We start from the raw sequence: 18,652 nt of genomic DNA on the forward strand, positions 1-18,652 counted from the left end.
ACTGTTATGATATTCTGTGATTGTCTGTATGTTCGTTGTGCACATTCACAACATTAAATTGTTACTTTTTGGCTCATCTATTGACCGTTCATTTGCGCCCCCTGTTGTGGGTCCGTGTCACTACACTTTCCCAACACAAAGTGTGTGAATCAAGGATAAAGTGGTTCCATTTTGGACCGAAATGATCAATGCTAGACAGAACCATATTAGTACACCACGAAATCACAAAGATGAATGGGTGTCAAACCCAAAAGGTGTGGGTGTTGCACTCTCTGAGTTGTTCTTCCTTTGTCCAATCCATTGTTGACACACAGCTACTTATTTTGGTCTGACTGGTACCGTCCAGCTGTCATCATGAGAGGCTTGACCAATGGCAGCAATGCTGTTCCTCTTGTCAACACAACACTGGGATGGCCGTTTGGTCTCGCCATTGACTACAGGTAAGTTCGCCGAGCTGTTCTAATTGTTTTTGTATGATTTCTTGCTTTGCGTGCACTGACGGGTCATGTTTGGTCTTTGACAGCACGAATAGACTGTACTGGGTGGACGCCCTCTTTGATCAGATCGGTCACATTAATGTCGATGGGACTGACAGGCAGATGTTCAGCAATCTTGGCCAGATCACTAACCCATACTCCCTAACTGTTTACTCAGGTGGGTTGGCTGATTTCTCTTTGTGACATAAACAGATTTGTAGTTAATACACAGTACTACACAAAAGCTTTAGGCACTTGGTAATTTTATTTACAAATTTAACAATGTGCAAAGTGCAGAAAGCAACAGTAATATAGACAGTTCCTCACAATGCAAGTGACACTCCTCACCTGAGTCTCACTGAGTAACTGTTCATTTGACAAAGTAATTCCAGTGGATCCAAGGAAAGGCCTAGTACCAAGGACATGATTTCACCGTAGCTTGCAAGTTAGCATCCAAGTCTCACAACCACATAATAAGCCAGGACCCTAATAACATGGGCATTTGTTCTCCTGAAAACATACCAGCAGTGTCTTTGCAGTTTTCTGCAGGTTCAAAACTCCCTGAATGATTCCAGGGAGTCTTTGAAAACCTTGATCTTATAGTCCTAATCCAGAACAATGGCATACCCACTGTCTGTTTCCTCACTCGGCTAATTTTCATTTAAGGGCAACAAAAAGATGACTAGGATATCAGACAGTTCAAGTGGTTCTTGGTTAATACTTTAGAACATCTATATCTGTTTTCAGTGTTGTTAGTGGGTTTTTTTTTCACACAGTTTTTCTTTTAACATTGCAGACTACCTGTACGTGGCTGATACAAGGACCAGGGCCATATTTGAGATGAGGAAGAGGGACGGAGGAGGTAACATTATGATCAGACAGGGAATCGGCTACATCATGAACGTCAAGGCCTACACCCCCGACCTCCACAGTAAGTTCAACTGCAGTGAAATCTGCAAATATCAGAGATTAAGTTTAGCAATCCACTTCTAAGCGTCAGGCCAGACAGACATGGTAATCCACAAACCTACTGACTGCTGCTTCACCGTTCCCCTAATAGTGACCAAAAGCCAGTGCAATGTTCTTCCCAACGGCCACTGCAGTCACTTCTGCTTCCCAATTCCCAACTTAAAACGAGTGTGTGGCTGTCCATATGGTATGAAACTTCAAGATAATCACAGAGATTGCATAAAGGATGACACGGTGCCCACACCCGACAGCTGTGGAGACTTTGCCTTTGAGTGTGACGAAGGACGGTGCCGGCCCAATTCTTTCCTCTGTGATGGAATTGCTGATTGCATTGACGGGACTGATGAGGCCAACTGCACACATCCAGGTGTGGGAAAAATACAGAAAAGGACGCATGAAACATTTCAAGCAAACTCTAAATAAATGCATTAATCCAGCTTTATCCATCTATACCTGACTGCCAGGAGCGACCTGTTCACCACGAGCGTTTACATGCAACAACAAGCGCTGCATCCCATCCAGTTGGCGCTGCGATGGCACTGATGACTGCGGCGATGGTTCTGACGAGATCAACTGTCCTACTAGGGTCCCCACCACCTGCGCGTCACAGTACTTCACCTGCGACAACAACAGGTGTATCTCTAAAATATGGGTGTGTGACGGTGACAACGACTGTGGTGACGGATCTGACGAACACAACTGCAGTAAGTGATGAAGAACTGCATCCATTTTTCTGTCTTGCACCTTGTCAACATGTTCATGAAAACAGAATTGTGGAAATGTGTTGCACCAAACTCAAGTGATATCTATGACTGACAGATTCAACCATCTCCTCTTGTCCTCCGAATTACTTCCTGTGTCCGGACCATCGCTGTATCTATATCTCCTATGTGTGTGATGGAGACCAGGACTGCCTGGATGGCTCTGATGAAGAGAACTGTGGTAGGACTTGCTAATCTATATATAAAAGCCAATCTATATCTGTATGTATGTGGCATGGTTTGTGTTCGCTATGCACAGCCACAGTAATTAAACAATCGACACCAAACTTGGTATGGTGACTGGGGGCACCAACGGGGAGGTCACTGGTGCCCTTAGGTTGAAAGCGCACATGCACCAACACACATACACACACGCTCATTGGAGCCCTTATTTTCACACTTCACATGGTACTCAGGTCAGGTAGCAAGCATCACACTTTACTTATTATATAGTAGCAGCTGGTGAGGGTGGACTTTAATTAGAATCCGAACAGGCCAGTGTGTACTGTATGCGAGTTAAGGTGTGTGTTTTTTGACTTAAAATGTACCTGCTGTGTACAGCATGCAGACTGTCGATATGCCTCCCAAGAACCAGGAGGCGTTAGGTCTTAAAACCCCAAGTGCTAAATGGATGAAATGTAATAGAGCTGAGGAAACATCTGCAGAGACACTAAGAACATTATATATCCCAGGCCCGGATTCAGACCGGTTTGGACCAATGCAATTGCATCGGTCAGATTTTTTTTACGCATTGTTCATCATCAGTTAAAAAAAAAAACTCTAATAATCCCGAATAGTGCTGAACGTGTCCCCACGGTGAACACAGTTTTTGATTTGATCCCACAATGCACCACGCAGGTGTACACAGGAAAATTAAAACTGGATCAAACAAACATAGCATCAGTCCAGTCAGGTCGATGATCATGGTATCCAGGAAAAACGTTGTGCAAGGAAAATTGGGCGCTTATTTCAGCAAGAAATGGTGAGTGGTTTATAAATAGTTTTCAGACAATAGTGTGTTTGAAAGGCATTCTATGATGACTGAAATTACATTTTTGGTGGTTTTCCGACCATACATGTCAACCTATACGGATTGTCCGTAAATTATACGGATTTTTCCAAGTTTCAGAGTCATACAGATGTACAAATAAAGTCGGATATTCAGGATTTGATCTGCAGCAGCTCTGTAATCAACCGTTTCTGCAGCGCGACTCCACTTTGAAGCGTGAACCATTGAAGCAATGCTTCGATCCACTAGCTTGTTGGTTCTTTAATTTACTGCTCTTCAGAAACAGCAAGTCCGGTTCTTAAATCCTCTCAAAGCCATTAAAATACCATGAGCCACTTTTGTGTGGATTAAAGTCACTATCTGGGACTCTTGTCTTGTTGCAGTCAAGAAATGAAAATCGTCCTCCGTTGCTTTGGCACAGCTCCAAACGCTGCGTGGCTCTCTGCAGAGACAGAGTCCGGTCTGTATTAATAACTTCGAAATGAATTGCCGCTTTAAATAAAATGACACCTCTTACAAATGTTGTAATAGACAAGAAACTACAATCGACTAAAACATTTTTTCCTCCCAAAATGAGACGTGATGTATTTCTTTACAAATTACATCCTGATGTGCAGCACAGCTGCAAGAGCTCAGCTCAGATATATGGAAAGACATTCATGCCAATAATGTCTGAATGGAAATGCTTTTGACAAAAACTACAGATTTTGTTTATTCCTATTTATGTCCAGAGATCAAGGATCCACCATGTCAATTTTTGTTATAGTGTTGTTTTTCAGGACATCATATTTATACAAATAAGAAGTGTTCACTATGGTCCATGAAGTATAATAAATATATTAAAAGAAGTGTGACAGTGTATGTTGCACACGAATAAAAGAATGAAGATTACTGAATAATAAGACGTGTACAATTTTTATTTTATCGTTGGGCAAAAATGCATCTGTCAGATTTTCACTCTGGATCCAGCCCTGTATCCCACAGCATTGCCGTGATATGACATGCTATCACCTTTTTATCATCATTCACTTGAGTCTCATGAATTGCTCTATGAAAATTAATGACAACATACACACAATGCAATACAACTTACTACACCTTAACTAAAGTGACAAGAAACATACAATGAAATGGCTAAAATTCTTCTCTATTACCTGTGAACGTAGAACCGGTAACTCATCTAGTCTCATATAAATTTGTAAGGATATGACTTATTTTTCCTCCATTTCACCTCATAGAATTCGACTGTGCTTCCTATGAGTTTTCCTGTGCCAGCGGAGACCAGTGTGTCAGTTCCAGTTATCGGTGCGATGGGGTGTTTGACTGCAGGGACCATTCTGACGAGCAAAACTGCCGTAAGTCAGCAGCACCGGTTGATAATTTAGAGATTAAAATTTATTTCAAGACTAATAGTCTTGTAAGTGGTCACAGGTTAGAATATACCTTATGATGTAATTGGGTTCGGCAGGGGTAACATTGATTTGGATAAAACATTGTCTCAAAGAAAATGCAAATTACAACATGGTTTGGAGGGCACTCAGAGAGCTCATACATCCAACAACAGCCAACAGCCCTGTGTCCCTTGATGTTTTCTCATACATTCTTAGAGCCTGTTTACTGACCTGTGATTCTGATTGTGCTCATTTTTTATCATGATTTTTGATTCTGGACATTCATTTAGAGTGCCACCTTTTCATCTTGTTGACTGACCTTTGATCTTAAACAATATATATATATATATTTTTTTTTTTTTTTTGTCAATGAGGTTATGTTTTTGTTGCCGTTGTCTGTCTTACTTTGCTCCTATAATCAAGATCAAAGAACGCAGGATCCCAGACGAGGAGGGATACTCATCTTTGATCTCAATTACTGAACTAATCAATGATATCACAAATCACAGGTCAGTGGCAGGATCAGGATCAATGGAATCAAGACGTGAGATCAAGGCAGGATTTCAGCAAATCTCCACTAAATCAAGAGCAATCTCTCTATCTAAATGTATTAAAATCCACTCATATTTGGATCCATACTAAAATTTAATCAGTCCTTCTTTAGCCTGAGATCTAACTCGCTACCAAATGTGAGAAACAGAAAGACAAACAGAATGTCCAGAGAAATAATCGTGAAAACATTTTTTTAATGTGATGCACTGTAGCCATTCTAGCTACTAATTTAGGGTTCTGTGTTGAAATGTGTTTGTCTCTTCAGCCACTCAACTTCCAGGTCTGTGCCACGACAATGAGTTTCAGTGCCAAACTGACGGTTTCTGCATACCAAATCAGTGGGAGTGCGATGGCCATCCAGACTGCGAAGACGGGTCTGATGAACACAACTCGTGCCCACCTGTCACCTGCAGATCCAACTACTTCCAGTGTGCCAATAAGATGTGCATCCCAACAATCTGGTTGTGTGATGGTGACAATGACTGCCGGGACATGAGCGATGAGCAGAACTGTCCAACACCTCCATTTAGCTGTCCCACTGGACAGTGGCAGTGCCCAACTGATGACATCTGCATTGATGTGGACAAACTGTGTGACGGCAACAGGGACTGTCCCAATGGGGCGGATGAGTCACCCATTTGCAGTGAGTTTTAAATTCATTCATTTGTATCAAGTTTGATTGAATCCAGGGATGGGTGGTATAAAATAACCATAACTCCACACCATGATATACCTTATACAAAGAGCAAGATGTGGTGCCTTGAAGTGTTTAAACAAACTTTCTCTCTCTGAAATGGTAAACTGTAAAATGATTTCACTTGATGCTTATTTTTTTGCTTTTTGTGTTATATTTAAGTTCAAGTTCTGCAAAGTCACATTGTTATTTCAAAGCTTTAGACAATCTGAAAATTCCCTTACACTTTTTTAAAAATAAAAATGAAAAAAAATTGTTTTTAAATGGTAAAAAAAAATAATAATTCAGAATAATTCTGTTAAAAACACAGTAAAAATAAGTAAACTCCTTTACAGAACAACCTGAAAATATTATGGTATAAAGTTGTTGCAATTTAATAAATAAATAAAATAAATTACATTTTAAACCAGTAAATCCAACAGCTTTTTATTTATTGCCAGTTGTTTTTGTTGAATTTTAATGTAGTTTTATTTATTGCACATTAAATCCCATTCATTGAGATTTTGTTGTGCTGCTTCCATTTTGTTCAGGGCCGCCATACGTGGTTTGGCATCAGATCTACATGCCGATCTGGTTTTTCTAACACAACCCCAGTAGTATAAGGACAACTGGGCTCAAGCAGCCTTGAAACTGGGATATTTCACATGGGAGATCAGCTGTTTTCATCACTGTGATGCTGTAGACTCGGAACTACTCTAAAATTACAGTGACTTGTACAATTCATTGTCTTACCCATATTAACATGTTTTTGCTGTACTTGTACAAAGTATATTAATATGAAGATTTCTGGGGGAAAAATGCCTGTTGAGAATTTTGTAGGCAATATATCAATAGGATAAAGCAGATTCTGCAGTTTATTATATTTTCAGGTTAACTCAAACCGTACAACAAAGTGGTGGCTCACAAAATTAGTCTGTTTCCCAAACAGAATATCCCTGGTGCAAGGCTGCCCATAAACAGTTTGTCTTATTAAATTGTTGCAAATTACAACAGTTTTATACTGTAAAATTTACAGCATTTTCTGTAAAGGTATTTACATGTTTGTGTTGTATTTTTTACAGAATTATTCTGGCAACCACCAGTTTTTTTCTTTCTTTCATAACAGTTTTTTTTACAGTATATGAGGAAATTTGCAGATCATGCAAAGCTTTGACATAACAATACAATTTTGTAGTACATGAACTTACATGCAATACAAAAAAGCAAAAAAAAAAAAAAAAGCATCAAGTGAAATCAAAGCAAAAGTGAAATGCATGCATTCAGTTCCTTTATGCATTTATAGTAATTAACCGACTTTCATATCATCTTGTGAAGATCAAGATGATTGTGTACTGAACAACGGAGGCTGCAGTCACATTTGCATCCAAGGACCATTCGGGGCTCAGTGCCTCTGCCCCCCAGGCTTTGAGCTCCTCAATGACACCAAAACCTGTGATGACATTAATGAGTGTCTGATCCCAGGATTCTGTAGCCAAGAATGCTATAACGAAAGAGGAAGCTTCAGGTGCTACTGCTCAGATGGCTACCAGCTAGAACCAGATCAACGCACCTGCAAAGCTATAGGTGAGTGATCCAAATGAACAAACACATAGTCACGTCCATAAGCTGTTGTGTGCTTGTAGTAAAGACTTCTCTCAGTCTACGTAAGTAATTTGACATCCTTTGAGAGACCTAGTACCAAAGACGTAGACATCATCTTAGGGCATTACTTAGGGCCCCTTCACATATAGTATGACTAAGTACAAATCAGGGTGAATCACAGTGGAACAGCTTGTATGAGCAAACCATGAAAACATTGAGCCGACGGGCAGGCGTGCACTATGCCGCTGCGATGGTTTTGTGCATGGGGGAACACAGTGCGAGCAGCTGATGCATGTGTAACCACATCGTGCAGCTGCTGTAAAAAAATACATGCTACCCACGGGATTCGAACCTGCAATTTCCAAAAGCTCTGATTGCCAGCCAGAAACATTACCACTGAGTTACCATCACTGTCCTGTAAAAGGTGCGGAAAAATGCCTGAAATCAACAAGGAGATTCAGTTCAATTCAATTCAAGTTTATTTAGATGGACATATTTAAAAAAAAAACACACACACCATATAAAAACACCCCATTTTATTGAATTCCTCTTATCAAGCGGGCAATACAAGTATGAACCATCTGTTCCTCTGTAGATGACGATGACCCATGGTCACAGATGTACAGTCACGAAATGACATGAATGAGAAGGAGGGCATGCTTATCATGTCCACATCTGCTGGCGGCGTGTCCAGCCAGCCCCACGCACGTCCACAAGTCACGCGTGTCTTGTGGACAGCGCGCCTCAGGACCGACTGACACTGCATCATGTGGAACAGAGCTCACGTGGGTGACGTGACATTCAGATCGCCCGCTGCGTTTTATATTTGATGGTCTATTTCACCTGGGATAGCCTGTCAATGTGTGCAGTGTGTGTGCGCTTGCTGCAACCCATTACAATAGCGATATATGTTTTTATGTATGTCCACGTGAGGACAGCAAGCAGACACATGCACATCACAGTTGACAGTTGTTAGTTCATGTCCGTCCAAACATGGTAACTGTTTCCCCAGCCATGACATCCAGAACCACAGATCTTCACAGCCGCTCTTTTCGGTGGACACCCCTTCAGTTCAGTGCACACACCAACGTGTCATTGTCTGTTTGCAAAGCCACACTCGTGGGGCACTTAGACAAATTTCACATCCAGCTCGACAGTGATCGTCTGCTGACTGTTGTCGTGTTAACAGTGCGAATGGCCACACATTTTCTAAGTGCCAAGCGAGTGTTGTTAGATGTTCGTGTGTGTCAGCTGGAATTTGGCTGACAACTGCCGCGAGAGGGTTCAATGGGCTCTCACAGCGCACACTCTGTCTTTCAGTCGCTGGTGTACGCAAATAGTTGTAGCAACAGGTGTACGAGGCGTTGGAGGCAGCTACGATTTTACACATATTGCATACGATTCCTGCTTCACACCATTACATTCTCCCAGACCTGACAAAACCTGAGCGAAGCATCAGCATCATTGAGCTGACGGGCAGGCGTGCTCAGTTCAGTTCCTTTATGCATTTATAGTAATTAACTGGTTGGGCAAGTTTGAGGATTTCAGAAAGTGTTGATCTCCCATTGAAGCTTTACACAACCGTCTTTAGGGTCTGAAGAGATTGGTCCAGAAATGAAGAAACAGTCAGTGAGCAGTGGTACTCTGGGTGAAAATGACTTGCTAATTGCAAATCAAATGACCACTCATTACAATCAAGGGTTACAGAAGAGCATCTCTGAATGTTCAACACATCGAACCTTGTCACAAATGGGCTATAGAAATAGAAGGCCACGCCAGGTGCGTCACTCATCTCATCTCAGCTCAGGAAACCGAGGTTACATTGGGCATAGGCTCACTATAATTCAAGGTTGGGATGTTTTAGACACATTATGGTTAAAAACTGGCAAAATCTGTGCTGGCGGAAACAGGTTTTAGACAGTTAATGCTGGCAAAACCACAAAATATATCTTGTAGAATATATCTAATAGAAAAACATATATTTGAAAAATGTTTAAAAGTAAAATATTACCAGAATAATTACAATATCATAACAGCATTCTGTGACAAGCATGATAATGTACAATGTACAGTTTGTTAAACTGTCCAAAAGTCTTGTCTATAAGTTTGTCACATCTACTTGAAAAAGAGGTGACAAAAACCCATCTTTCTTTGGTTAAATGGTAAATGGACTGCATTTATTTAGCGCTTTTCCATCTGCATCAGATGCTCAAAGCGCTTTACACATCAGTGCCTTGCATTCACCCAAATGTCAGGCTGCTGCCATACAAGGCGCCACTACACACCGGGAGCAACTTGGGGGTTAAGGACCTTGCCCAAGGGCCCTTAGAGATTTTCCGATCAGGCTGGGATTTGAATCAAGGATCCTCTGGTCTCAAGCCCAACGCTTAACCACTAGACCATCACCCCCCTCCCTTTGGTTGTGTCCAGGGATGCTACCTTGAGCATATTTACAATGACAGTGCCGTTATCATCGTTTAGGATTGCAATTTTCAACTGGTGATTTCTTAGAAATCATATTGCTAGTAAATCAGGTTAAAATGTTAGTCATTATTAGTATTATTGTGTTACTTCTATAATAATTTTTTTTTTTACATTCTAAAACAAGTGTTGTCCATCAGTTTGCATGGCATTAACATTTGCCAATTTGTCTCCTCCCCATAACCAAAATTCTCCATAATTTGTCACTGACCCAATGATTTGCCATATTATTTAGGTTTTGCCACATTATGAATAGTATGTAAACTAGTCTACAATTATCAAACAACAGGTATAGATGGAAGTACTTGTACAAATAAGGGGTATAGAGAGTATATATGACATTTAAATGAAAGTTTACACCAGCACCTGATAGGTTTTGATCAAGGATTTTATACATTTTTGCCAGTTTTAGATGCAGTAAACATAGACAGGTGAGCCTCGAATTCTCCACAATATTCAGATGTTAGGATCAGAACATGGTTTAAACAACATGAAAGCATGGGTATATCCTGCCTCACATCAACAATTCCAGTGGTCGTGGCATAATGGTGTAGCAACTATGTGATGTCATCATATAAGTATAGAGCAAAAGCAATGCCTTGTTGAATCTCTCTGCTGTGGGGCCAAACCATATTAACAAGTCAGCTGAAGAAGTGTCACTGGTAAAAGGATAAGTTGCAACAATTATAGTATCATACTTGAGTATGACATTACAATGGCGCACACAGAAAGTAAACAGAGTATACAATATATTTTTGTATGTGTAATAACCCAACCATGTACTATTAAAAAAATATCAACAGAAGTTATAAGGTGTTCTTTTTTTGTCCTTTCAGACCCAGCAGCAGCTGTACTTCTGGTTTCCAAACGTAGCCAGATCATTGGCAACTGGATCAATAAGAAACCACCACAGATTCGCCCACTGATCAGCGGTTCAGCAATTGTGACTGTAGACTTTGATCGCATGACCTCCAGAATGTACTGGGCGGACGCTTCACTGAAAAACATATTGAGCGCCTACCAAAATGGCACAGACAGACGTGTGGTAGGATTACTGATCTCACAAATGGATCAAACCAATAGATTATATATAATCCAAGTTATATTTCCTCCACTGATTATTGCACATCTGCAACCAGGAGAATTTGAACTACATTTTCTCTGTTGTTTCAGGTGTTCTCTACTGGTCTCTTGGTCCCAGAGAGTATCGCTGTGGACTGGGTGGGCCGGAACCTTTACTGGACCGACTCTGTCAAGGAGAACATTGAAGTTTCCACTCTGGATGGTCGCTTCAGGAAAGTCCTTCTTAACATAAACATCACAAGCCCCCGGGGACTGGTTTTAGATCCCCGCAACCAGTAAGAGACGAGTGCATCTTTTGCACAAACTGACAAGGACAATCTGTTAATTTGCATTTCTCATTCTATTGTTCTTTTTTTTTAATTAGCATTTAATGTCACTATTTATTATACACTTTTGTTTTTGATCAAATTGTGTAATGTTTATAGTAAACCTCTTGGTTTTATTCTAAACTGCCTCAAAACAAACTCAGATTGACTGATTTTAGCTCATCAACAGTCAATCGTCACAGTAAAGACTCCTTTTAAATTTTACAATGTTATTCCTTTCAGCACATACCTAATGTTCTGGTCAGATTGGGGTCAGAACCCTATGATCGAGAGTGCCAGCATGGACGGTAAAATGAGGCGGGCCATTGTCAGCACAAAGGTCTACTGGCCCAATGGCCTGGCTTTGGACTACACTGCACGCAGGGTCTACTTTGCTGATGCCTACCTGAAATACATTGACTACTGCGATTATGATGGGCGCAATCGCTATCAGGTTATGGCTAGTGACCTGGTAGGTTTTACTTGCTTTTCTGAAAATCTCTCACAGATATGTTAAGAAATGGTCATGCATGGAATGGAATGCATTTTAGACATAATAAATGTAATATAAATCATAATTGAAGTTTAAAACCAACCCTTTAGTGGATGAACGCTGATTCATTAACCCTGTGGATGTCTACCTTCTACCAGGTTCTCCAGCACCCACATGGTATGACCATTTTTGAGGACAACATCTACTGGTCTGAGCGCTACACCGGCAAAATTATGAGGACCAACAAGTTTCACGGTAGCAACATCACCATTCTGATGCAAAACGTCTACCAGCCTATGGGCATTGTTTTGGATCACCCTATCAAACAGCCGACAGGTAACTGCCAATTAAACAACAAATCCAAATCCCAGTGGTAGGAAATCTTTGTAGTTTTCAGACGCATATGTATGTTTGCTGTATTATCAGGATAAGTAATTCCAATGTGTAAACTGATTATTCAAAAGATGTTGTAGACCTCTATGTTATAAACTGGACTTAATCTGAATATTATTAGAAAAATAAACCCAATTTTTTTAAGGGAATTGTCACAAATGAAAAAATTCTTAAATGGAAATAACAAATCCAAATAAAAAGACATGATGACAAGTGACACCCCACTGAATTGCCATCTTAATTTGTAAGGAAATGCAGTTGGTGCCTAAACTGTACAACAGTGGCCCTTAGTAGCAAAGATGCATCCAAATTGTGAAAACATAAATAAAATGCATGTTTTGTTGATGACAAATTTTGTATATTAATGTTATTAAGGCTGATTAAAAGTGACATTATGTTTTTAGCCTTCAATCCATGCAGAGATCATCTGTGCAGTCAGCTGTGCCTGCTAGCAAATATAAGACCACGGTACTATACCTGTCACTGCCAGTCTGGCTGGAAATTGGACACGGACCAACGCACCTGCATCAAAGGTGTGTTTTCCATAGCACAGTTTCACCAGCATGATTCTAAAGTTTCTGTTAAACATAATCTCTCAGTGTCTATATAATAATGTGAAGCCTGTACCTATATGACCACATCCTTCTGAGAAGTTACAGATCATCTCATAGACTCAAAATTTATAAAATCGCAACTGGTGTGTTCCGATTTAACCTTAGGAGAAAGAAGTTGGATGAGGATAGACAAGAGAAGGCCCACCACAGAATTTCACAATTCACTCTTTTTCTTCAAATAAAACTAAAAGTTCTTGAGAAAAGTACCTTTTCTGCATTTTGCCTAGATATTACCACTTTGCGTAGTGTTTTTATGCCACAAAATTGGCACGCTTTCAGTATTCTATACACACAATATTCAACACTGAAACCATATTTGTTTTGTTGGTGGTGTTTCCCAGTGACATCACTGAGGAATCCCCTAATGTTTCCTTATGTTCCATACACATGGAACAGTTCAGGTTATATTTGAATAATCTGTATAACCAGGTGGACACTCAAACCCTGGCAACATACCATGTTAATTTATATCAATGTGCAGTTTGGTATCACAATGCGGTAGTGCAAAATATTTTATTTATTACACCTTAGTTTCATAGCCATCTACTTTAGTTTGTTTCCAATTTATACTTGTATAATAATAATAACAATAATAATAGTAATAATTTTCTAAACCGTTACAAAGCAGTTCTCTGCAATTCAGGACAATAAAACAGATGAAAAACAAGTATTAAAAAGATTAAAAACAAACAAGAAAACCTATTTAATCAGTTTAATCACACATCAGTATATTCCTTTATAAGTTAGCTAAGATGTCATTAACTAGTAACTAGTCAACTTAATAACCAAAGTTAATTGACAAACATGTTAGCTAATACTAACAAGTTGTCTCTTTTTAATAATATTTACTATTTTATTTTAGACGATACTCCTTTCCTGATGGTTGTGAGAGATTCGGTAATACTTGGCATTCCACTGGACCCCGCTAACCCTTCCAACAACGCAATGGCTCCCGTGTCTGGCATCACCCAGGGGCAGGACATTGACTTTGATGATCAACAAGAGTTTGTCTATTGGGTCCAAAGCAATGTGAGTGACAGATACTCATTTAAAACTTGGTGAAATATTTTATTATTGCATATAATGCATCCACTGTACTTACAGACAACTGTGTATATATTGTATGTACTCTCAGCGTTGCAAAATGCAGCTTCTCAGTTTGAGTAATGATGGCCATTATTTCTAGAATACAGTATGTAACTGAAATATACAAGTGAAGTGCACCTGATATCTACAATAGTTTTATATCTGCAAAGGCGATGTGCTTTTTTTCCAATCTGTTTGTGTCCAATGATCAGGGTGCTATTTGGCGAGTGAGAACCAACGGTACTAACAGAGGTCAGTTTGCTCCAGCTGCTTTCATGGGATCACCTACGGGTCTGGCGTTTGACTGGATAAGCCGAATCATGTACTACACTAATCCTGCTGCTAAAAGGATAGAGGTAAGTCTATATATATATATATATATGGCAGAATTGGGGTGGCAATTCAATGAGAGTACTAGTTAAGACATGAGACAATAACTGTGGAGAATGTAAAGTGGTGATTTGTAAAACAGAAGTACTTATTACGAGGATTCGTGTCCATTTCTGTTGAGTATAAATAAGGTTTTAGATTAATCTCACACAAGTAGTGTATGACTTGTCCTCACTGTCCTGCTTAATTTTTTTTATTTTGGTTTCATCATTGTGCAGCTGAATGATAAAAACCTACATTTTGTGATGTAGGTTATCCGCGTTGATGGAAACCAGCACTATAGAAAGATCCTCATCGCTTCCACGGGTAAACCAGAGGGAGCAGGACAACCCATTGGAATAGTTGTGGATCCAGCTCAAGGGTAAAATACCTCTCAGAAAAGGAATTTTTGGAGTATTTGGTGCTTAATTTGAATTCAGTCAAATGAGCAAAATGCTGGAAAGAACAAAGCATAACTGTTGGTTTCTGCAGTCAAAAAACCAACAATTGGTCAGCCACGGCCTAAGTGATAACTCAACTGTTACCATCCACAGGAAATTGTTTTGGACAGACAAGGGATCAGACAGTGGAGTTCCTCCAAAGATCAGCAGCGCGGACATGGACGGAAGCAACCTCAGGAACCTCTACACAGGCAACTTGGTTAACGTTGGATATATCACAGCTGACATCTCTACCATGAAGCTATACTGGGCTGTGGCAAACACTGGTATGGTATGTACACTATATATTCTTGAAATTCTGGTAACAGCATAAGGCTTGAATAGCAAAAATGCAGATGAGTGAGTGATTGAGGTCCATCCCAGCCCTCTCAAAAACAATGAAGGCTATCATCTTGTAACTCACCAAGAAAAAAAAAAAAATCATATAATGAGGACAAACCTTATTGCATCTAGTGAACTTTAGCCCTTCGATGTATTGGCAGAAGTTTAGTGGAGGTACCTGTCTTAATGACCCTTACCAAAAAATAGTACTGATAAGTATATAAAAAGTAAACTAGAAGTATACTTGAAACATACTTGCATATACTACTTCTTGGTAAGGGGAGTTAAGTTATGGATGGTTAATGGATGCTGGATAAATTGTTAAAAATTTAAAACGGCTACGGTTAAAACTGATGTCTGCTTCCTGAAGACTGGACACGCTGTGTATTTGTCGCTAAACTCTGTCAAGCTAATGAGCGGGCAACCACAAGGAGAGACACGATATGCCCACTTGGCATAGTATGTCTATGCCCACTATGCTATGTGGGCAAATTCTTGATGAAATGTACAACAGAATGGGAAACTAAACCCTGAATTAAACAGTAGATTGAATGTGTGGCTGGAGATAGCGCTGAGAGTTTTTGTTGGTTCCACAAATTAGTGACACTAACTCAAAACACTTATCCTGGAGTGTTTGGAAACCTGTTTGAACCTTTTTACAGAGTTCATATCAAAAGCTAGACATCACAAGCTGTTCCTATTTATTTGGTGTTAAAACATTAAAACACTGTTGTTACTGCTGTAGAAGTAAACACACTTATGTGCATGTTTTTATGTGTTGATGCACGTGTACGGATGCGCAGGAACCAGTACAAGATGGACGCCTAGCTACAGGGAGTTTGTAGTACAATCGCTTCAGACAGAAAGTTTTTTTTTTTGGTCAAAACTCAGTAGATACACACTAGCGAAAACCAACAACAAGGTAAATGGCAGTTTTCTGTAAATATTTATTGAAGTTCCGGCAGCACACGCAAAAGATTGGGCGTCTTGAATTCAAATAAAAATATATAATAAAGCCTCTATGTTAAAGCATGGAGTTGTTACAAAGAAGTGGTAGCGATATTAATGATGCCAAGCAAGGCTAGAGGTCAAGCCAGATTTGATGCATTAATTACATTATTATTTTCCATATGTACTTTTATTTAACATTTTTTTAATGTGAGTTGCGTGTTGAATCTTGTTGGGAACCTACATATTTACAATTCAACATATTAAAATTTCAGCTTTTGGATCTTTTTTTGGGGGGGGGGGGGGGGATTTTAAAACCACAAAACAATGGCTCACAGCAATAAGGTTGTGGGATCGCTTTCCGCCCTTTCTGTCCAGAGTTTGTAAGTTCTCCCCATGTCTGTGTGGGTTTCCTCTGAGCACTCCGGTTTCCTCCCACAATCAAAAATTTGCTTATTTAGTGTCTTCTCCTTTCTCCGCCCCTGACCAAGGCAGCGTCTCCACATCTGGAGTTGGTCCCCGGGCGCTGTGGCAGTCCACCGATCCTAGTGGGATTGTGTCTAACTGTAATTAGGATGGGTTTATATATGTATTATTAGACAAAGCAAAGCTAAACAAAGCTAAAAGTTAAAACTAAATAAATATAATTTAGCAGTTATCAGTTAGTGGTAGCTTCAGCTAAATGTTGTAGAGGTTTATCTGTTTAGCATTATAGCTGTTAACTTTTTAGTTAGCGGATTAGCAGTTACAGAAACAAACATTTAGGTTAGCCCACCATTGGCAGTATATAAATACTATGACTTTTCTGAACAAACTCTCCTGTTTTGGCTCAGATTGAGTGTGGCACTATGGACGGAGTAGCCCGAGTGACAGTGGTCAGTGGCCTGTCTCATCCGTGGGGACTTACGATCTACCAGAACCACCTCTACTACACAGACCTGGACTACGAGGTCATTGAGAGGGTCGATAAGGACACTGGTGCCAATATGGTGGTCTTGAGGAGTGGCATGTCTGGCCTGCGAGCCCTCAAAGTTCACGCTCGAGACAGTATGTACACTCACTTAATACCTATTATTGCCAAGCTTTTGGAAAGGGAAAGATTAGTGCAGACATGATCAAAATCAAATATTGATTATCTAAATTCATCTCCTTTCTTAGATTAGATTAGATAGAACTTTACTGATCCCTTGGGAAGACTCCCTCAGGGAAATTGAGGTTCCAGCAGCATTGTATAACAGCACACAGGGTAAGAAGCACACAGAGTATCAAAAGTGAAAAAAAGAAAAACAGTTTTCAAATATAACTATAAATACAAATACACAATATAAATACCAGACATACTGATCAATACTGGTTTACTGGCTACTGCTGTTCCTCTCATTTCATTCCCATCCTCTGTCTTCCTGTTACACCTCCTCCACCAGAGTGAGGAGTGAATTTACTTGAATTTACTTTTTGTGATACAAGCTTTATTACTTCTGAATGAAGAAAACTCATTCATTCATTCATTTTCTGCTGCTTCTCCCGGTCCGGTGGCAGCAGACCAAGCAGCCAATCCCACACTTCCCTATCCTCAGCCAAGTCCTGTAACTCTTCCCGGGGGATCCAGAGGTATTCCCAAGACAGCTGGGAAATATATTCCCTCCATTGTGTCCGGTTCCTTTTGATGTGAAGAAGCAGCTGCTCTGTTCCGAGTCTCTCCTGGAAGAAAACAACTGCAGTTTCTTATTTGTGTGAAAATATAGCAGCCAGTAATATAAAAGAGAATCAGGCAACTCAGTAATCCTCAGTCCACTTCCACTGTATTCTGACTCTTTTTTTTTTTCTCAGATTCAGCAGGTACCACCAATGCCTGCAGCTCCAACAATGGTGGTTGCCCCCACCTTTGCCTGCCAAAGCCAAACAACCAGAAGTCCTGCGCCTGTACCACGGGCTTTTACTCCTCTCCAGATGGCTCCCGCTGTGAACAGTTTGACTCTTTTGCCATTGTGTCCACCTCAATGCACATCCGAGGATTCCACATCAACAGTTCGGACCACTCAGAGGCCATGGTGCCTGTCGGTGGATGTATGTTGACATTTCAGGATTCCAAGTTAGGCTGATTTTTACGTCCGCACTACTGCATGTCCACATGGTTTCTAAATTATTCTGGAGACATGGTTGTTTGCTGTTATAGTTCTGTGTTGCACTGCGGAAAGTGCTACGTCTCCATCAGAAAACAGAGTAGAAGAAGTCTAAAGTGGAAATAGTTAGCCAGCATGTTATCATTTCTGGCAGGACAACATTTCATAGAAATGTTGTGTACTGAAATTCATCTGTATCTCTAAATTTTTGGACACTGAGCAACCTCTTCCATTTGTTCTGTAATTTTGTTGTGATTCAACTCCATCATCTGCCCAGAGGTAAATTTAGCCTGTTAGCTTCTCTCCAATGTGCAGCAGAGACATTGAGCTGTTGAGCATTGGCGCTACATCATTTGATTACCCGTAATATGTTGGCCAAAGGCCACACGTGTGGAGCAGTGGTGATTTGACTAAAAACTGCCTTAAGTCTAATTATCACAATGTCTTTTCCATTTGTAAAATCTGTCTACTACCTGCTTAGTAAACCTAGCTAAACCTTTGGGTGGGGCTGCGGGTCACTTCTATGAATAAATCACAGGATG

At 40.1% G+C, this 18,652-nt stretch overlaps 1 protein-coding gene across 1 annotated transcript in view; it reads left to right on the forward strand.

Moving 5' to 3' along the window:
* lrp2b (low density lipoprotein receptor-related protein 2b) overlaps positions 1-18,652 on the forward strand; it is a 95,878-nt gene that overhangs the window by 30,852 nt on the left and 46,374 nt on the right. Inside the window, 20 exon segments of the mRNA XM_034193473.1 lie at positions 315-440; positions 524-654; positions 1,273-1,407; positions 1,537-1,812; positions 1,910-2,149; positions 2,265-2,387; positions 4,454-4,570; positions 5,424-5,805; positions 7,135-7,415; positions 10,751-10,959; positions 11,088-11,272; positions 11,546-11,774; positions 11,954-12,131; positions 12,593-12,721; positions 13,665-13,831; positions 14,101-14,244; positions 14,530-14,639; positions 14,812-14,989; positions 16,821-17,034; positions 17,818-18,054. Coding sequence (XP_034049364.1) covers positions 315-440; positions 524-654; positions 1,273-1,407; positions 1,537-1,812; positions 1,910-2,149; positions 2,265-2,387; positions 4,454-4,570; positions 5,424-5,805; positions 7,135-7,415; positions 10,751-10,959; positions 11,088-11,272; positions 11,546-11,774; positions 11,954-12,131; positions 12,593-12,721; positions 13,665-13,831; positions 14,101-14,244; positions 14,530-14,639; positions 14,812-14,989; positions 16,821-17,034; positions 17,818-18,054 — 3,791 coding nt within the window.

The sequence above is a fragment of the Thalassophryne amazonica genome, chromosome 18, assembly GCF_902500255.1.
Source record: "Thalassophryne amazonica chromosome 18, fThaAma1.1, whole genome shotgun sequence".
NCBI lineage: Eukaryota > Metazoa > Chordata > Actinopteri > Batrachoidiformes > Batrachoididae > Thalassophryne > Thalassophryne amazonica.